At 46.1% G+C, this 21291-nt stretch overlaps 1 protein-coding gene across 3 annotated transcripts in view; it reads left to right on the top strand.

The window, feature by feature from the left end:
* Positions 1-21291, top strand: part of PPFIA2 (PTPRF interacting protein alpha 2) — a 2558488-nt gene that overhangs the window by 1388222 nt on the left and 1148975 nt on the right. For all 3 annotated transcript variants that reach the window (XM_069629312.1, XM_069629311.1, XM_069629313.1), the window contains one exon: positions 2950-3024. In XM_069629312.1, coding sequence (XP_069485413.1) covers positions 2950-3024 — 75 coding nt within the window. The remainder of the gene's footprint in view (positions 1-2949; positions 3025-21291) is intronic.

Below are 21291 nucleotides of genomic sequence, written 5' to 3'. Positions count from 1 at the left end.
GGGTCTTGAATTTGATCCGGATGATGCAGAGGGTCTTGACTTTGATCCTTGCAACCACCGAGAGCCAGTGGAGAGATTTTAGGACTGGAGAGATGTCGTGCCTGGGCTTGAGGCCAAGGATACGTCTCTCAGTCCTATTCTGGATTATTTGAAGAGGACGGAGTGAGGAGAGAAGCAGATTAAGGATGAGGCTGTTGCAGTAATCAAGCTCTGAGATAATCAGTGCTCTGGAGACATTGGGCTGCATTACAAGTGTGTCGGTCTGGAAACAAGGGTGCCGGTAAGCCTACCATCACTGTTGTTTCCAGACCGGCACCCTACGGGTTTGCCTACCGGAGCCACTGTACCCAACTGGGCTGACCATGCCGGGCGAAGCGGCCATGGTAGGCAAGCCGCCACAAAATGACTGGCACCGTTACCAACGGTGCCGGTGATTCCTTGGTCCCCATTCCCATAGAGTCCAATAGGACTCTATGGGAATGGGGACTTACAACAGATTGCCAGCGCCTGACTTCCTGGACCGCCAGGTTTGTAATCCCCCAGTGTTACTGGGAAGTCAGGCGCCAGTAATTAATACTGAGTCCGGCGGCAACCCGCCAGTAGCACCGGCAGGCTTATCGCCAGACTCGGAATAAGGCCCTTTGAGTTTCTGGGGGAAGGTGAGGAAAGGGAAAATGCCTCTGAGGAGGTGAAGCCAATGGTGGGCCTTCTTGGCAAAGTCAGCAATATGAGGTGAGAAGGAGAGAGCGGAGTCGAAGATGACACCCAGATTTTCTCACATGAGGGTGAGGGGAGGGGCCCAAGGAGGGCAGCCAGAGTGTAGGCAGGAAGAAGGGAGAAGGGGTCCCAAGGAGAAGGATTTCAGTATCACTGGCATCTAGGCAGAGATCATTAGCAGCACACTATGCCTTAATAGCAGTCAGACAGTCAAGAATGGGAGAGGAAGGAGAGGAGGAAGAGGAGGGAAGCTTAAATGAAAACTGTGTGTCATCAGCATAACACTGGAAATGAGGAGAGAAGGTTGAGATCAAGTGGGCAAGGGGGCAAGGTATATGTTGAAGAGCCATGGCGAGAAGATGGAGCCCTGAGGAATGCCACAAGTCGAGAGTGAGGTAGAGGAGAGAAAGGGGCCCAGTTGCACTTGTGAATGCCGATTCGAGAGGAAAGAGGTTAAACAGTCCAGTGCTGGGTCCTTGGTACCTAGGATGTCATGTTGCCTATATATGATTATGGAATGATTGACCGACTGTGTCAAAGGAAGAGGACCGATCGAGGAGAATAAGGGCAGAAGGAGAGTTGGAATCAACGCTTGAGAGCAGATCACAAGGTCCAGCAACATTTTGTTAGTTCTTCTTTGTATCAGGATCGAGGGATTCTTTTTTAAGCAAACAAAGGATCACTGATTCTTGTGGAGGTTGCTATGCGTTACTTCAGAGGCATCCATGGAGTAGGAGGTTGCTAATTAGGGTGGATCTGACTCCGCAGTGTAATGTGTTTGGCACACAAAATCAACAGAGTTCTTTGACACTATTCATTGTTTGACACTATTGACTCAAAGCTCCCTGAAGTGGTGGGCTGGTATTCAGTGGTAGAGGGATAGGGATGCTGCAAGAGAAGGTGGGGCATTGGTATATATACATTATTATTATTTGTTCTTACTGTTTTATTCTCTGTTTTCTCCTCCTCTCCCTTCTCCCTCTCTCTTCCCGCCCTCCTTTACATTTTCTATGCACTTACTCTATAAGAATTGTCCCTGGAACTATTATGATAGGAACACATGTTTGTCTCCCCCCACCCTTTATTTGCCCCCCCAGCACTATCTGAAATATCGTCAGGCCTAGCACGATAGTCGCTTGTTTTGTTCGTCTCCCTCCTTTCTTTTCCCCCTTTCCTCACCTCTTGTTAATCGCAGGCTCTACCAGAAATGTGTTTTAGCTCTTGTACTATCTGAAATGTCATCAGGCTCAGTACGATAGTTAATTTCACATTCTTGTTGTTCATGGCCTGTAAGAATGTCATTGTATTTTCCCTTGTTCCCTCCATTGCCGTGAAGTGCTTTGAAACACATTGGGCCTCATTACGAGTTTGGAGGCAGCCATGCCCCTAATAAGGGCATGGCTGCCTCCAAACGCGGGTCCGGGTTCCTTCAATGAGGAATTACTGGGCCATTCCAACCTTGGAGGACCCGGTAATTCCTCATTCAATTTACCCATCCCCATTCACATTTGAGCCCCCATAGGGCTCAATGGGAATGGGGAGGGAGCTAACAATGGGCCCGTTAATAATGGGCCCATTGTTAGCTCCCTGGTCGCCTCGTGGGTCTTACCAGAGCTCGTAATAGTGCGGAATGGGTTTAACGGCTCCGACACCTTTACCGGCGCATTTAAACCCATTCCGCCAGGGTCATAATGAGGCCCATTGTGTATAGATGCTATATAAATAAACTATCATATCATATCATATCCGACTAACTACTCTCCACTCAGTATCCTTTGTTTAAAAGTAACATCTTGTTTGAACAATTTTCTGAAGACGACCTTTTACCTTATTTCAATGAAATGTAGATTGTTCCGTTTTGCTTTTCGTACATGAACGGATAAGTTAATATGTGTGCAACTTGCAAGCAGAGGCGTTAGAGTCTCGACAATCCTGACATTAGTGTAGTCCCTGATCTTTTCCAGACCTAGCATCACCCCTATGTGCAAGCAATATATTTCTAATCTATAGATTTTTAGATGCAACTAACTGATTCTGCACGGTTTACACATGAGTTCGGGTTTCTTTTTTAGGAGGATGCTATAATGACGACTTGATGCTCTCATCTTTTTTTCAGATTGAGTTTTATGGGTTTCCAGCTAAGAGCTGTAGCCGTGCTTGTTTATGGTTCTGCCGACATAAAATGCAAGGTATATTCTGCACGTGATGAAGCAGTGTCTTTTTTTCTTCCAGGTAAGGGAACGGCTGAGGGTTTCTTTAGAAAGAGTTTCTGCACTGGAAGAAGAGCTAGCTGCTGCTAACCAGGAGGTAACATAAAACACCATTTCCTCTTTTGAGGTGCAATTTTACCAACATTATTTCCCATGTGTACAACAATGCCTTTTATTGTTCCTGTCACAAAATACGGAAATTAAATTGTGAGTTGGATGCTGAAAAGGGCCAAGTAACAGTCTGGACCAGACAGGTGGCAGGTTATTGCTCTGTTTTGTCGGCTCCCTGTGAGTGGGGACACCAGCTAAGTTTTCTGTTTGCTCTGGACGCAGACACGCAGGACACAATTGCCTTTAGCCCCCATGATCAGGCATATGTGGAACACTGCAATTACAAATGTGCCAAGAGGGGCATTAATCATCATTTGCACATGTGGAAAAATCCGTAATGTGGGTCTACTTGTCAGGTGTGGTAAGTCGACTCATAACAGAATTGCAGCCGCTGTGTAGTTAACTTTAACATTAAACGTATGTAAACAAAAGAACCAATGTGCATGAAACCTCGAAGCGAGATCCTTTTTACTAGAGCCATGTGCCGCCAAGCCAGATTGGTTATATCATGCTGAGGGTGTTCTAATTATTATTCAGACTGGCGCGAATGTAGGACTATCCCTGCCACACGCACATTGTTTGCAAGGTGAAAGGGGAAATATAGAATGCGGATAAAGTTCAATTATTAACGAGTAATGGAACAAAAGTAGAAAAACAAGGTGTTATATTATGATGTTTTTAAAATTTCAGGTTTTGCAGCAAGACTATGGAGCAGAGCAGGATAGAGAGTTGAGTTATTGGAAAATAATTTGGTGTTTGAAAGAAGATTCATAGATTAAGTGCCTGATTTACAAAAACGTTTTCAATGGGACTTTCCCAAATTACAACATGCTTTTAACTAGGCTCTTACTGTACTAGGGAGGGGTATTTTAGTAGGGGGAATTCAAATGCAATGATGTGGGTGTTACAGGAGGTCACACCGTTCGTTATTTAGGTGTCTGTATGTTTTTTTAATGCACATTTTGACTGTTGCTGAGGTTGAAGCTATCGGGGCCCTCATTGCACAGACCGTGCACTGGTGCACGTACAACATCGAAATTTACTTTCACTAGAAAAAAGATTGCACTGGTACAATAGTGCATTCTTTCAATGTATTTTTGCACCAGGGCAACGTTTGGCCTAGTGCCAACACCTGTCTGTATTTGCAGCAGTGCAAACTTTGCTCTGGCGCTAAAATGCATTAACACAAAATGCATTTTGCACTAAGACATTATTTGCCCTTACCTTGATATGGTGCTTCATGTCAGAGAACAGCCTCTAAGCAGAGGACGTGGATTCGACCCGAAAAGCTCGGCCTTGTCTTGCTATTAAGACACAGGTGTTGGCACTCAGCTATCCTCCGGAGCATACCATGCAACATTTTATTTGCATATGTGCAAAGTTTCTGTAATGAGGCTGCTGGTGTTATTTATTTATATTCTACACGCTCACATTGTTTAAGATCTGACTGCTCATCATAATTAATTAGGAAGGAAATAGATTATTTCTCCACTAATCCGATCCACTTTTGCAATAATGCTTTGAAATGTAGACCTCTTTGAAAAAAATGCCTTTTTAAAGTGAACAGTTATCCTTGGGCCCAAAACAGTTTTGCAACTTGGTCATATTTAAACATTTTCAAAATGTTATTGTCACTCCGGTTCACGCCAATGAAATAACGCTAATTCGTGTGCAATTTGCTCCAGATCTGCAATGCCTTTATGCCTTTCACTTTTGAAAGAGTGCTCAACGCTTATTTGTGAACCACAGAACTATTGACTCACCAGTGGCGGCTGAATGCCAAATTGTCATGAGGGCAAAGCCCCTGCCATTTTGCACCATGCATCAATCATTCTGTCGTGAACAGTTCTCCATTTTAGGAGTGTTCTGCATGACAGAATGATTTCATAATTTCTGCAGTCACAGAAGCCCTACACATCTTCATTCTGAGTACTATCCTAAGTAGAGGCCTTCAAGGCTTCTGTCCCTGCAGCCAGTTGTCAGAGCAGTGGGACAACCATAGTAAGCCACAAGGGGCATGTATTTACTCTATCCTCTCATATCTTTGTTTGGGCCATGCTGAACTCGGGATGAAGTGCCACTCAACTTCCCTCACTGGTTCCTGTTTGCTGTTTCTGGGAGGGACCACAAAAGTAGTTGAGCTGCAGAACCAGGACCATAGTCCAAAAAGGTTCATTACAAAAAATGGCCTGTGTGCATGCAAATGTTGTATTGGTGGTGTAAGGGAGGCATGGTATCACAAGTATGACACTGACACAAATGAGACAATTTGTTAAACCTTTATTAGCTTCCTGGGGTTTGGAAAAGCTCCTACTTTGCCCTTTAACTATGATGGGAGTTGTCTTGACCATCAAATAATAAAGCAAACAGCCTTAGTCGTGTCTGTCAAATCAAAATAGCCTATGCTAACAAAACCTAATGCCTGCCCTATCTCTTGTACAAAAGAATGTGTAAAGGAGTAATGTATATAAAAGGAAAATCAGTGTTTGACAAAGAATATATGTGGCTGAATCAGCTCTCCTCCTCACGTTTAGACAGCACGGAACAAGGCAGTCTCTATAGGCAGGATGACACACTCTGGCTCACTGAAACAATTTAGAATGTGGATCGAGGACCGGCTGGCCTTCCACGTTAAAGGTTCTTGTTCCATTCTTCCCCAAATAACGAAATTAAAAGTTCACACCGCCCTATGTTAGGCTCAGACCTTGCACAGTTCAACATTGGTCCCCGTCTGCCTGCCACAAACCGTGCACAGTTTCACATTGGCTCTCATCTGCCGGGCTCAGACCTTTCACAGTTCAACAACACTTGCTGGGCCTCCCTTCCCCAAACATTTGACACTTTAGGTCTCCCTCAACTGGGCTCAGACCGCTTTTTCAGATATTGAAGACTTTAGAATGTGTGGGGCTTCTTTTACAGACCACCGCAGGACCACTTCGACTCAGAATTCAATGATCAGCTTTTACTGTCCCCTTCTCTCAGGGTTAACTTCGTTCACTTTCACTTTTACAATTCATTTACTTTTACCGCCTCAAACAATGCACCTTTCACTGAGAATTTCGAGTTGACTACTCCTTTTCACTGGACCATTCTGTTACTCAGTATAGCTGATTCTACACTGTTCTTGCTTTTATATGATATGATATGATCGTTTAATTATATAGCGCCTATACACAATGTGTTTCAGAGCACTTCAAGGCAAGGGAGGGAACAAGAGAAAATACTATGACATTCTTACAGACCATGAACAGTAAGGATGTGAAATTAACTATCATACTCAGTCTGATGACATTTCAGATAGTGCAAGAGCTAAGACATAGATAAGGAAGGCGGGTAGAGTGGGAAGGAAATGGAAACAGACAGGCGACTACCCTACTAGGCCTGACAACCTTTCTGGTAGAACCGGAAAAACAAAAGGTGACGGAGAGGAGTGCAGAAAGGGTGGGGAGGAACAAAATAAGTGACTATCGTACTAGGCCTGGTGACATTTCAGATAGTGCTGGAGGGTGAGGGGGAACAAGTTGTTAGAACTGATATAATATTGTTTTGTCCTAATTGTATATGTTGGCCTATGCCCAGCCGCTTTGCGAGGAAATTTGTATTACAAGGTCGTGACCTTAAGTGAATCAAGCCTCCATTTTAGGTTAGAGCCGCCATTTTAGTTTATTGTACAAAGTCACCCTGTGGCCTAAAATGGCCGTCTTGTATTCTCTTGTTCTTGCTTTAACCTCTTCAACCTCCAAAGGAGAGTTAATGTCCAACCTGCCTTCAGGCTACATGTTAGGGTCATGTAGACCTTGTCCTTTGTTGACCTCGGGATCAGGGGATTATTTGAATCGGCGATGTTAACCTACAAGTATACAAGAACAATAACGCTATCCAAATACGACATGTGAAACATTTGTTTGGTCTGTATTAAAGCAATGTGTAAAGAGTGTAAAGTTAAACTTAGAGAATAATAATGTTTGTTAGTAAATGTATTAAAAAGTAAACCGCATGCACGAGATATGTAAATTAGAAACAAACCTGGCGTGACCCTAGCCCAGTACATGATTAACTTGAAAGAGGCTGGACATTGTTATAACGAAAATGTATGAATACGACGATGTCCAGCTAGCAAATCCTGCTCACTGCTGACATTGAACCCTGCTGGTGGTCTCTGTGATGTATTGACGGCCAAATTGTACTTTGTTTTGTAACTGTTCAGTTTTGCAATAAAGATTCTGGGAATCTTTACAAGCCTGTGTCGGTGTATTTCTCTTTGCATGGTATAAAAGCCTTAATATTGTATTTTCTGATTCCACAAAGTAAGGCTAGGGGGGAGGAGACAGATGAGGCTAATATCATACTAGTTCCAGGGACAATTCTGATAGAGTAAGTGCATAGAAGAAAGTAAGGGGAGGAAGGGAGTAGATAGGGAAAGGGAGAAAGGGAGAGGAGGATAGAACAGAGAGTAAGCAGTCAAAAAGAGTGGAGAAGCAAGAGGGGAGGGAGAATACAATTGCAGAAGTCAATAGTAACACATGGGGCCTCATTACGAGTTGGGCGCAAAGGGATATCGAGCACCGGTAAGGACAGCGGTGCCGGTAATCCCTTTGTGCCCTATTCCCTTAGTGGGTCCATTCCTTAACGCCTGGTTTTACCCGGCATTATGGACAGGACCCGTTAAGGGACTTTAGAGCTAATAATGGTACCGCAATTTGCGGTACCGTTATTAGCACCTTCCCTCTTCCCATTGAGCCCTATGGGGGCTCAAATGGGAATGAGGAATGGCTTTTTCAATGGGGACTTACCGGTCCCGCAAAGGTCGGAATAGACTGGTAAGTTCCCATTGAACCAGGACGGACTCGGTACCGGTATTGGAGGTAGTCATGGCACAAATAGCACCATGATTACCTCCATACTCGGAATGAGGCCCATAATGTTGCAAGCCTGGATACAAGATGAAGATGGGAACAGCATGATTCAGGGCCACCATGAGAAAGGGTGACGTACCATGAATCAATGAAGTCCATAAAGACAAATCCAACATTGGCCACAAGACAGTAATGCTGAAACCAGATTGTATCAGGACAGACTCCTGCAGTAGTAGGCTGGAGGGCAGGAGGGGGAGCAGGGTAGAAGAATCGAGCAAAACAGGCAACACCTGTGTGCGAGAAGGGGGGCACAAGGGAACATCAGAAGGGGTTCAGAGGGGTGGGGATGGCCTGTGGGGACAGAGGGAGTAAACACATGTTGGTGTGTGCTTACCTGCTGTCTGAGCAGGGGGTCGGACCCTGGGTCTTCCTGGTCCAAACACGTCCAAAGAGGAATCTCGCTTTTCTTTGTCTGCCCTTCACTTTGGATGCCCGGATGAGAGACGCCCTTGATCTAAGAGTTAAGAGCAGGAAGGAAGAGGCAGGGCTATGAAGGTGGGTGGTGCTTGGACCAGGTGACCAAGAGCCACTTGCACCTGCTCCCCATCTGCCCATCTTTAAAGTTCATTCACATGTATGCCTTTCCTCGTGTCTCCTCCACATGCATGCAGCCTTCATCTGCGATAATTTATTGCAAACTTCAATCTTTCTTAATACACACCAGTCTCTCAGGTCGCTTGCCAACTCATCGGCTATGTGCTGTGAGAAACCTGAAAGTGTCTTGCTAATCCGCAGGGATCTGTCATCTAGGTGGCCAGGTCATGGCCATCGCTACTGGATCCAGTTTCTGGGGTTGGATCAGTAGGGGGATCACCTGGGTGAGGGCTCTTAGGGGAGTGGATGTGGATCACCGAGGGTTTAGACATGGTATCCCCTTCCTGTTAACACCTTTTCCCCATCCTACCCTGAAGGCTATTTAGAAGCTCTAGCTCCACACCTTTTCCCACACAAACACTTTCTTACATGGTAACAGACGATGGACTAACACCAGAGCTGTTTACCTGACATGTCCCAACACACGGGTCAGGCAGAGTCAGGCAATTGACAGGAGCCATGCACACCTACCTGACAGCCCTTTACATTCCCCACAGGGATAAAAGGGGGAGCAAGAAAGCACACTTTGAGCAAGGCCAATTGCACGAGAAAGCAACTAATCCATGACAGCAGTTTAAATGGAGATGAAAGACGGTGAGCCCTGAAAGGACGAAAAGGAGGGAGATGCCCTTACTCTTTTCAACCCAGACCTGCGAAGCCTCAGAAAGAGAAAACACTGGGATGTACAGCTGACGTGTGGAGTTGCATATGTCAGCGGTGCACGGGGGCCTCCCGCATTGATAACCCAGGCACAGAGGAAAACTAGCTACCGTGATACAGTCCTTGTCTCCAGAGGCAAAGACAAGCCAATGGGTTCTGCACATTCAGAATGAGCTGATAGAGAACCGAACTGTGCTGAGCCCAAGGTTACAAGTAGCAACATTGTGAATGTGAGGAACTGATGAACAAAGAACTTGTGTGTTTGTGAACTTGAAGAGAAAACCAGTTAAGGTCCAGGTGCAGAGGGGTTTGGCGCCACGCAAGCGCTCATTTGAAAGAATCTGATTGGGACCTGTTTGGAAACTATGAATACCGGAAGGCTCTAAGTGAGGGTTGCGTGGGCGTCCGAGTAGTCCTACAAGGGTCACGTAAAATCCTTTGTATGATCGAAAGTCTCTGACCCATTGCTAAGAGAAAGCTAGGGGAAGGGAACCCCTCACTTTCTGAGAATGTTTGTTGAACTGTGGCATAAGGCAAGTGTGAACCCGACAGAGGGATTCCAAAAGAAAGCTAAGAGAAGGAGAACCAATGCTTACTGATGAAATTTATGAAATCATGACCTGTGTTAGAAATTCATGAACTATGTGAAAGATGGCTATGTGAACTCGACGGAAAGATGCTAAGGGGAAAGCTACGGAATGTGAATCCCGCATTGAGATAAATCAAAGTAAAATGTATAGTTGGCAAACGTGAACCCAACAGAGGGATGCCTACAAATTGGAGATGAAAAGTGATACAACTGGGAACATTGTGTCGATGAGAGTAAACACGGTTGAGGGTTGTCCACAGTGGGGTTTGTTTAAAGACATTGAGGCCCCTGAATGTTACAAGCTGTGTTTGAAATGCCATAGTGAACCCAACAAAGGGAGGCACACATTGCAAGGAGGATCCGTGCCCGGCAGAGGGAGATCCTAGGGCCGAAGAGCAATCTCCCAAGGTGCAAGATCGCTGAAGGAACTTCTGTTTATTTTGTTGTCTGTTTTGAACCAGCAGGCCTTCTAAGGCAAGAGACTTTGAGGAAAGAGACTTAGCCCCTGAAGGTGCTGGTTTCGTTGAAATTGAACTGTTACATTGAGCTAGCGAGGCCCAGGAGTGTGCTGTGCTCAGAAGTCCCGCCTTGTCCCATGCCTAAAACGTGGGGAAGGGGTACCCAGCCATGTCATCCTGACTTATCATTTTGTGAACACATCTTTCATTTTTGGTGAACATTATCCCACACTCTTTTTGTAACTTAGCGGTAAGGACTGGCAATAGGTTTGTTAGTATAGCCCTTTTTTATTTCACAAGACGCCACTCGGACTGCCTTATTATTATTTGATCATTGTAACTTACTCCCATCTTAGATTTAGGTTTAGATAAGGCGCTTATCTCACCCATTATAAAGTTTAATAAACAACCTTGAACTGTGATCACTTGTGTCTGTCTTTACTGTTGCCTCAATGAGTTCCTTACAGTGCAGTTCTTTCTTGCTTTTTTTATTTCCACTTCACAAGTCAAGGTCAGTACCACAGGCTTTGCCTCGCATCCTCAGCTCTACCTTTCACCCGGGAGGGTCGCTGGCGTCCTTCAAACACAATGCGGTCTTTGATATTGGGATCTGGCCTTCTCCAAATGTTTTTCGCAGTGTTGTGGAGGCAACAACTTCCTTTAGGGAACTCTAGGGGTTTTTGGCCCGCTGCTCTCTCCCTTTGGTCCATCAGTCTGCTCCAATAGGTTTGCCTTCTCCCCAGAAGCTCTGCTCATACTTGTGTTTCATCTTGTCCGAATGTGTCTTTAGGTTCCCCCTTTTATCCATGTGAGGAGAGCTAATTGGAGTCAGGTGTATGCACTTGAAGTCAAGTGACTGAATTTGCCTCTCCTGATTAGCGGGACATGTCCAGCACGGTGTATAAGATTTAGTCTTGGTACTCTCCAGGGGACTCCCTCAGTCGGGCTCGGACCCCCTTCTTAAAGTTCACACACGGGTATCCCTTAGTTGGGCTCGGACCCCTCCTAAAGTTCACAGATGTGTCTCCCGCAGACACCCTCTTCCTCGACTTAGTGTTTGTGGAGAAAGGGAAGGGAGGTTGGGACATCAGAGCCTAAAAAATAGGAGGGGTTGGATGTGCAAAAAATGGAGGAATACCGCTTCTCTCCATCAGTTCCTTCTCCCCCACTCCCTGAAGACCCCTCACCCAGGTGATGATCCCGCACTGTTCTACCCCCAGGAACTGGATCCAAAAGCGATGCCCGTGTCCTGGCCACCTGGATGACAAGTCCATGAGGGCTAGCGGGCGAGACACCTTTTGGTTTCTCACTCTGGGAACTGGGTGTATGTGAGTATGTGAGGGCGAGCATTGTTTAAATGCATCTGTGGGAATGTAAGCATGTGAGCGTATGTGTTTGTGTATGAACATGTTCAAAAAGCAGATCATGAGGGGGTCAGGAGCGAGCATGGACATGTTTTCTTACAAGGGCATTAAAGGTGTAGTGGATTTACAACCATCATGAGCTTGCCTTGTAACCATAGCATTACTGGTGTCTATGTAGGGTGTGGTGGTTCACAGCTAGCATATAATTTCTTATAGTGGCATTACAGACATGATGTGGTAGATTGGGTAACATTCAGCATGGACTTGTAATCTCATATGGGCATTACTGGCATTATTGCGGGAGGAGGGAATCAAAGCCTACATTGACTTATCTTTGTACAGTGACATTCCTAGTAGTGTTGGTGGGTGTTAGTCAACATGGACGTGTCTTGTTATAGTGGCATTAGTGTAATTAAGAGTCACTACCATATAGTGGAATTAATGGCATTATTAGGAGGAAGCCACCATGGACTTCTTACAGTGGCATTGCTAGAATTATGGGGGCATGGGGTTCACAGCCAACCATGTGTTATCTTCTGTAAGGAAGGCATGGTATCAAACAGTAAGACAGACACAAGTGATCACAGTTCAAGCCTGTTTATTGAACTTCAATTGGGTATATAAAAGCCTATCTAATCCTAAATCTAAAGATGGGAGCAAGCTACGGTCATCAAATAATAATAACGCAGTCCTACTCAAGTCTGTCAAAATAAAAGGCCCTATGTTAATAAACTTATTGCCAATCCTAAATGCAGTGTGGGAAACAATGTTATGCAAAAGAAAAGTGTTCAAGAAATGATATCTCAAGTCATTGGCTTCCCTTCTCAACATTTTCACCATGGGCCAAGGTGGCACACTCAAGCTTAGCACACTCTCTGGCATCTCTAGCATGAGGATGCAGTTCAAAACTTCAACATCAGGGCCGTCTGTGCCAAAGTCTCATTGCCATACAAAGTCTCTTATTTCAGAGGGCCTGATGCAACACAACAAAACATTAAACTTCCTTTCTTCTCAGGATGTTCAGTTATACACCTTCTCAGGTGATTTATTGTTCACCCTGGGTTTCCCTCCATCGGGCTCAGACCCACTTTAACACAAAACATCCAATTAGCCACCCTCGCCAAGCTCGGACCAAATTTATGTACTTTTCCAAACTTTCTCTAGTTCATCAAAATCAAAGACTTTAGACTGTGTGCAGGATTTAGCTTGACCTGTCGCAGGACCACTTTGATTCACATTTATTTATTCTCTTTCAATTGGTCTCCCTGCGTCGGGCTCCAACCAAATGTATCTACTTTTGTCACTTCTCGGCTGGATACCTTACAGAGACCTTCGATTGAGCACCCACACGGTGCCGGATCACTCTCTCAAAGGTATTGTAGCTTGCTTTAAAGTTCAATCAATCATCAGCAGTTAAACTTCACTTGCATCTCTTATCACACACATTTTAACAATGTTCGCTAGCCATACAGTGTTGCCCGCTTGCAAACTTGGGTTCAACACAGACCAGTCTTGTATCGGTCTCCCCAACTCACCGGCTGTGTTGACTGAAGCTGCTTTGTTCTTGAAGCCAAGGACGGTACCACGGTGGTAGATGATTCTCCCTGCCTTGATTATTGACGCTGGAGGGCCGCGGGTATCTCCAACACACAAGGCAGGATTCTTAAGCCTGGTTTCCTGGTCTCACTCTTTCTATTCTTGAGGTCTCAAGAAGGTAACGGTTCCTTGTCAAAAAGGTCAAGAGAATTTCCCTTCTTGCAATCCCCTTCAGTTTTGCCGTCTTTCCTCTCTTGCTCAGCGGCCGTCTCAAAACTATTGTTTCTCGTGTGCTTTGCCCCACTAAGAGTGTGATCTCATGCTCCGTCTTTTATCCCTGTGGGGAAGGGAAAGGGCCATCAGGTGTGTGTGATTCTCATCAATTGCCTGACTTTGCCTGACCCTTGTATTGGGCCATGTCAGGTAAACAGCTCTGGTGCTGGTCCATTCTCTGGTGTGTCAAGCAAAAGTGTCTGTATCGGAAAGGGGGTATGCCGAGGCAGTGGTTTTCTATATGGTAGTATGGGGAAAAGGTATTGAAGAAAAGTGGATACCGTGTCTCACCCGTCGGTGTCCCACTCCCACAAGAACCCCCATCCAGGTTATCCTCCCTCACTGGTCCACCTCCAGGAACTGGATCCAATAGCGATGGTCGTGTCCTGGCCACCTGGATGACAGATCCCCAGGGACTAGCCAGGGAGACACCATCATGTTTCTCACAGGGTGGACCAGTGCAGGCGGATCACCTGGATGTTAGGAGACGCATGGCCCAACGGTACCGCCCTTGACTCTACAAGACAAGAAAGCAAAGCAATTCAGTCGAGGGCAGAGCCAAAAAAAGAAACCAAATTGTGTTGAACGAAAGTAGCAAGCGGCTAATTGAACTTTGGATAAACAAAGAACTATTGATATAAGGAAAGGGAAAAGCCAACCTAACAGAATCAAACACCACGTGGGTGTTCATTTGAGAAACGCTAGGCAATTACCCTGTTGTTTAACTACAGTTACCAGAAGGCTTTAGGAAAAGGCGGAAGGTGGTCAAAGTGGTCATAAGGACGTCTTGTCAAATCCTACTTACAGTTGAATGTCTTTGACCGACAGGTGATTGGGAAACTAAGGGAAACGAATCCCGCATGGTATGAAAAGTACACAAACTGTCTAAGGTTGGCAAGAGTGAACCCGGCGGAGGGATGCTAACAAGAAGGGGTGAAATCTGAATTCCCATGAGCATTGTGAAGACAGGAGTGAACCCGACAGAGGGATGTCCACAGTGAACTGGTTTGCAGCAATTCACAAGAGTGAAGTCAAAGGAGGGAGACTGGCAATTGAAAAAGGGTCCGAACCCGAAGGAGGGAGATCCAGGGACGGAAAGGCATTACCCAAAGTTTGTTTGAATGAGTTGTCGAAAAAACGACTTATGAGAGGTCTACACCCGGAAGAGGGCGGCCAAAGGGTGAAACCATCCCCCAAAACCATACGAGGAACATGACTTTGTGTTTCTTTGTTGAAATGATCAGGTCCTCGAAGAACAGAGACTTTTTATTAAAAAGAGACTTTACCATCGAAGATCCTGATAGCTGGAACAGAACATTTGGCTCGTGCTGGGAAAGCTCAAGTGTAACTCACCAATAGCTGAACAGGCTGGGGCATTGCTCGACCTCGAATCCGCAGATAAGAGGGTGCTGCTCCAGATAACAGTTCAGCTCAGGCTGTGTGTTTCCAATTAAGGATACACTCAGAACCGAGCCTCCTCCACTCGAGGATCTCTTTTAGGCAATATAACCCTCTGCTGATGTAACGGACAGAGTGATGGATTGCTCAAAAGAGCGGAGATACCCACACCGCTATGACAAGGCTGTAAGGAAAGAAAGGAACACGTTAGATGATCCAACAAAAAGAAACGTAACAAAAACCCTGTTCTAGATGTTATCTACCTGTAGTGCCCAGGGATGGAAGATTAAAGGAATGTTTCTCAGAATAACCACCAGCTAAGGGAAAGTAGAACAAAAGAAATATGGTTACCCAGGCCTCCCTAAAGTAAATGCAGAGGAAATTGGACACCTAAATGTTTCTTACCCAAGGGAAGGCAGGAATGGTACCAGAGGGAGAGGAAACAACGATAGGAGAAAATAACAAACAGGATGGTTAGTACAGGGAAGTACCCCGGAAGGCAACGGCACGCAACTAGAGCCAGGATGGTGCACCAAGCAGGATAGCGTCCAATGTACACTAGGTTTCCAGAGAGGTGAACACACAAGCAGTTCCACAAATGAAATGGTCCCTATGAATGTCAAGGTCCTCTTGAGCAAATGTGGGAGATGCAGGAGGTGATTAACACAAATAACGCTGTCCTGATATCCTTTAGATATTAGACAAGAAAATAGGGTAAGAGAAACAGGAGTGGTCAAGGCTCACCTGGGCTTTAGAGCGTGTTCAGCAGCAGGGAGCGGGCTATCCCTGTCTGTTACAACTCCAGCCAGCACAGTTGGTATTGAAGTATGCTGTTACGTGGGCACACCACGGGAGACTGCAGCGGATGGATCCCCAGAACAGTGGAGATGGGATCCGTGGGTTGCTACAGGAGTAAGAAAAAATCCGGTAAGGAGACCGGTTCCAGTTTGCCAGATTCGAGGAAAAGACAAGTAGAATTGTCAGAAGGAATTCCGAGGTTCGATACACAATACACGAGTAACCCGATAAGGTAGGTAAGAAAACTCCAATTAGAAGCAGCGTCTTCACCCGCGAGGAGAGTTATAACTGTTTTGCTGGTGGGCGGACCCTGACCTGCCGCAATCACCTGGTTTGACACGTGACATGGTACGGAGCCACGCAAAGCGTCCCCCGTGTCTCCACGGCAACCTCCAGCACTGAAGAAACGAAAGTGTGCTCCGCCTGCCGAAATCAGAACAAGCATTGCGGGAGCGAGATGTTACAGTATCCACCCCCAAAGGCCAGGGTAACCCCCTGGCAGCATGAAACGCCTGCAGTAACACGGGCAAGTATATATTGCACAATAGCTCCCAGGTTCGGTCCTCAGGTCCATACCCCTTCAAATCCACCAAATAGAACTGCCTGCCCCTGGACCATCGAATGTCCAGGATAGCCGAGACCTCAAATTCCTCCTCCCCATTGACGAGGATAGGGGCCGGCCGACGCAACAGCCAGCAAGGTATGGCTTTACGAGTGAAACATGAAACACTGGATGGATTCGCCTTGAGGAGGGCAGGGATAGGCGAACCGCCGCAGGATTGACAACAGACAAAATTGGTAAGGACCCACAAACTTGGGAAGCAAAAGCCTCTTCCCTGGAATCTTCCGATTTCGCGTAGATAACCATACCTTCATGCCAGACAGGTAAGTCGGGGGCCGGGACCTGTGCGCGTCCGCATACTTTTTAGCCCTAGATTGGCATGAAGAAGATGAAAACGCACATCCCGATGAACCTGGTCCAAATCCCTTACACAAGAAACAGCAGCAGGATTGTTAGTAGGTAAAGTCGGGTCAAGTGGCAAAGACCTAGGGTGGAAGGCATGCAAGGCGTAAAAAGGAGACGAACCAGCAGCCGAGTGCAAGGAATTATTGTACGCGAACTCGGCTTGGGGCAAGGCAGTGAGCCAGGTGCATTGGAATTGTAGGCATAAACACCGTAAGTACTGTTCCATAGTCGAATTAAGACGTTCCGTCTGTCCATCTGTCTGTGGGTGGAAGGCAGACAAAAAACGGTCTTCTATTTTAAGAGATGAGGTAAGCACCTTCCAAAATTTGGAAGTGAACTGTGGTCCCCTGTCCGACACAATGACAGAGGGCAGTCCAAAACGTCTGAACATATGAGCAGCAAAGAGTGTGGCCAAAGTGGGAGCAGATGGCAGTCTGGAACAAGGAACAAAAATGGCATACTTGGTAAAGTAGTCGATGACCACCAGGAGGGTGTTGAATCTGTTGATTGCAGGCAGTTCCACCACAAAATCCATGGAGAGCATCTGCCACAGTTTATATGGAACTGGAAGTGGTTGAAGAAGGCCCATGGGTTTAGTCCGCGACTGCTTGCACTGGGCACAAACGGCACAGGTCGAGATGTAGTCCAAGACATTGCGAGACATCGATGGCCACCATGACCAATGCTGAAGCGATTCCAGCGTCTTCTGATGGCCCGGGTGTGCGGCTACAACCGAATTGTGAGCCCATTGCAAAGTATGCAGCCGAGCCGGTCCAGACGGCACAAAAACATGGCCCTGAATGAATGGAAAACCATCATGTATAATGAGGTTAAAAGAGGCAACCTCTGCTGGATAAGTATTTACCCAATTTGTAATGATAGACCGCAATGACGGTTGAATGGAACACCCACATGTTGTCTGGCAAGAGAGGACCAGCGTCTGTTCTTGGAAATTGAACCATTGCAGTTTGTCTTGACAAGGCATCTGCGGGGACGTGAAGACGGGCTGGTCGGTAATTGATGACAAAATTGAATTGAGAGAAAACAAGTGCCACCGTGCCTGACGCGCAGTGAGACATTTCATGGATTTGAAAGCAAGGAGACTTCTGTAGTCAGAATAAACAGTGACAACATGTCTGGTCCCCAGGAGATGGTGTCTCCATTCCATGAAGGCGTCTTTGATGGCCAAAAGCTCCCTTTCCGTGATAGGATAGTTTCTTACAAAACTGGACAGTTTGCGGAAGTAGAAAGCAACAGGATGTGTCTCTCCAGACTGCGGACAAGACTGGGACAACACAGCACCGAGAGCATAACACGAGGCGTCAGCCTCCACAATGAATGGCAATTCCGGATTGGGATGCTGCAAAACCGGGGCCGAAATAAAAGCCTCCTTTAACTGATCAAAAGCCATTTGAGCAGCAGGGGTCCACAGGAACGTAGTTTTGGAACTAGTCAAAGCCGTAAGTGGTGCAGAAATGGACGAAAAGGAATTAATAAAACGGTGGTAAAAGTTAGCAAACCCTAGAAAGGATTGTAATGTTTTCACCGATGTAGGAATGGGCCATTCCAATACCGCCTTTACCTTGGAGGAACTCATCCTGATGCCTTGGTCGGTGATATCAAAGCCCAGGAATTCCACTTCTGTGGTATGGAACACACACTTTTCGGCTTTTACATACAGGTGGTTATCCCTCCATCTTTGTAGAACATTCGGGACATGTTGTACATGTTCATGCATGGACTCAGAATAAATGAGAATATCGTCAAGATAGACTACCACATATTGATCTTGTATGTCATGAAATATGTCGTTCATGAACGCCTGGAATGTAGCCGGGGCGTTGCAAAGACCGAACGGCATCACCAGGTATTCGAATAGTCCGAAACGTTTTTTGATTGCCATTTTCCATTCATCCCCACTTTAAATACGTGCCAGATTGTAGGTGCCTCGCAGATCGAGTTTGGTGAATATTTTAGAATTACCCAATTGGTAAACCAGGACGGAAATAAGAGGTAATGGGTACTGGTTTTTTACCGTTACTTCAATCAACATCCGGTAGTTGATGCATGGACGTAAATCGCCCTCTTTTTTGGGCACAAAGAATAACAGAGAGACCACAGGTGATTTGGAAGGATGTATAAATCTCATGGCAAGGGCCTTATCAAGATACTCCTTTAATACACGGTGTTCCTTCAAAGACAAAGAATACACACGACCTGAAGGAATTTTAGCTCCGGGAACAAGATCTATGGGACAGTCATAAATCCTGTGGGGGGGCAAGGACTCTGCTCTTCCCTTGTCAAAAACATTGTGGTACTTGGCATATTCACTAGGAATAGCCGAAACCGATGTGAGCGTAACTGCCCCTATGCATGTATGTATGGCGGAAAGCATCTGACTAGGAACCTCAGACACAATACCAAGAATGGAAAAACAGGTACTGCTGCAAAAGGAAGAGGGAAACTGAATTGAACCCAAGACTCAGTCTATTACAGGATTATGTAATCGTAGCCAAGGGATGCCAAGGATGACTTTGTACGCCGGGGCTGTGATAACATCAAAAGTGATCTCTTCAGAATGACCCTCCAATGTGCACATGGAAATGGGAACAGTTTGTTGAGTAACCAGACCAGAAATCAATGCAGAACCATCAACCGCATTGACGGACTCAGGGTATGTCTTATTTACCAGCTCAACCCCGGAGGTCATAGCAAACTGTCGATCAATATAGTTTCCTGTGGCCCCTGAGTCTATGATCACTGTAACGGGAAACAGTAAACCTGCAGCCACCGTAAACAAAACAGACAAACAAATTAGACCTGTCTGTGGATGAAGGCGAGAGTCCAAAGCTAGCCTTCCCGATGTAGGGACGCCAACTACTGTCGGGATTTGGCGTTTCCCACCTTCTTCTTGAGTTTCTTGGTACAATCAGGAAGCAGATGTTCAGAAGAGCCACAATACATACATAGATTATGACTACGGCGATACTCCCTCTGTGCAGGAGTAAGAGGCCCCCGAATGGCTTCTATTTGCATAGGTTCAGGTGTAGGGACGACTGCCGTAGGGACCTCTGAAAGCAGCGAACAACGTTGGGTCTTTTCTCACCCTTCCGTTCTGTCTTGCGAGCGTCTATTTGGAGCACCATATCCAAGAGTTCCCCGAATGCAGTTGGGACGATAGGTACTGTGGATAGGGTGTCTTTCAACTCTTCAGAAAGGCCCTGGTAAAAAACGGCAGATTTCTTTTCCTCAGGCCAGTCGGTTTCAGCTGCTAATTGATTGAAACGGGCTAGATAAGTCAGTAGGGAAGAGGTACCTTGTCTCAGTTTGAGTAGCTCCTGGTCTGAGACTTGGGAGGTATACCGAGTGTCAAAAACTCTGCTCATGGTGGTTAATAGTACATCACAATTGTATAGCACATGGCTGTTGGCCTCCAAAAGTGGATTAGCCCAGGCAGCAGTGGTGCCTCCCAAATGGGATAAGATGAATGCAGCCTTGGTGGTAGAAGTGGGGAAAGAAGTAGATCGACACAAGAAATGTAGTTTGCATTGGTTAACGAATGTCCTATACTGTTTCGGGTCGCCCAAAAACCGTTCAGGTGGAGCCAAAGGGAATTGTGCTGAAAGCCCTATTGGAGTAGCCTCTTGCCTGGTCGGTGAAACCCGGAACCAGATGCGGTGGCTCCCGATGCCTCCGCCCCTTGTTGCCCTGATGCAACCAAGGAATGGATAGCATCAATGCGCTGTTAGAAATGATCCTTCATGGAAGACATTTCGGCCTTCAGATCAGCAACTACTTGCAGCATCTGAGTCATTGCTTCTGTAGGATCCATGGCTTCTAATTCTGTAACTCACCAATAGCTGAACAGGCCGGGGCGTTGCTCGACCTCGAATCAGCAGATAAGAGGGAGCTGCTCCAGATAATAGTTGAGCTCAAGCTGTGTGTTTCCAATCAAGGATACACTCAGAACCGAGCCTCCTCCACTTGAGGATCTCTTTTAGGCAATATAACCCTCTGCTGATGTAACAGACAGAGTGATGGATTGCTCAAAAGAGCGGAGATACCCACACCACTATGACAAGGCTGCAAGGAAAGAAAGGAACACGTTAGATGATCCAACAAAAAGAAACATAACAAAAACCCTGTTCTAGATGTTATCTACCTGTAGTGCCCAGGGATGGAAGATTAAAGGAATGTTTCTCAGAATAACCACCAGCCAAGGGAAAGTAGAACAAAATAAATATGGTTACCCAGGCCTCCCTAAAGTAAATGCAGAGGAAATTGGACACCTAAATGTTTCTTACCCAAGGGAAGGCAGGAATTATACCAGAGGGAGAGGAAACAACGATAGGAGAAAGTAACAAACAGGATGGTTAGTAAAGGGAAGTACCCCGGACAGCAACGGCACGCAACTAGAGCCGGGGTGGTGCACCAAGCAGGATAGCGTCCAATGGGCACTAGGTTTCCAGAGAGCTGAACACACAAGCAGTTCCACAAATGAAATGGTCCCTATGAATTTCTAGGTCCTCTTGAGCAAAGGCGGGAGATCCAGAAGGTGATTAACACAAATAATTCTGTCCTGATATCCTTTAGATATGAGACAAGAAAATAGGGTAAGAGAAACAGGAGTGGTCAAGGCTCACCTCGGCACACCATGGGAGACTGCAGGCGATGGATCCCCAGAACAGTGGAGATGGGAT

The sequence above is a fragment of the Ambystoma mexicanum genome, chromosome 12 (assembly GCF_040938575.1).
Source record: "Ambystoma mexicanum isolate Mex_15411 chromosome 12, UKY_AmexF1_1, whole genome shotgun sequence".
Classification (NCBI taxonomy): Eukaryota; Metazoa; Chordata; class Amphibia; order Caudata; family Ambystomatidae; genus Ambystoma; species Ambystoma mexicanum.
Note: the sequence above shows the minus strand (reverse complement) of the source record. Positions and strands in the feature narration are given on the sequence as shown.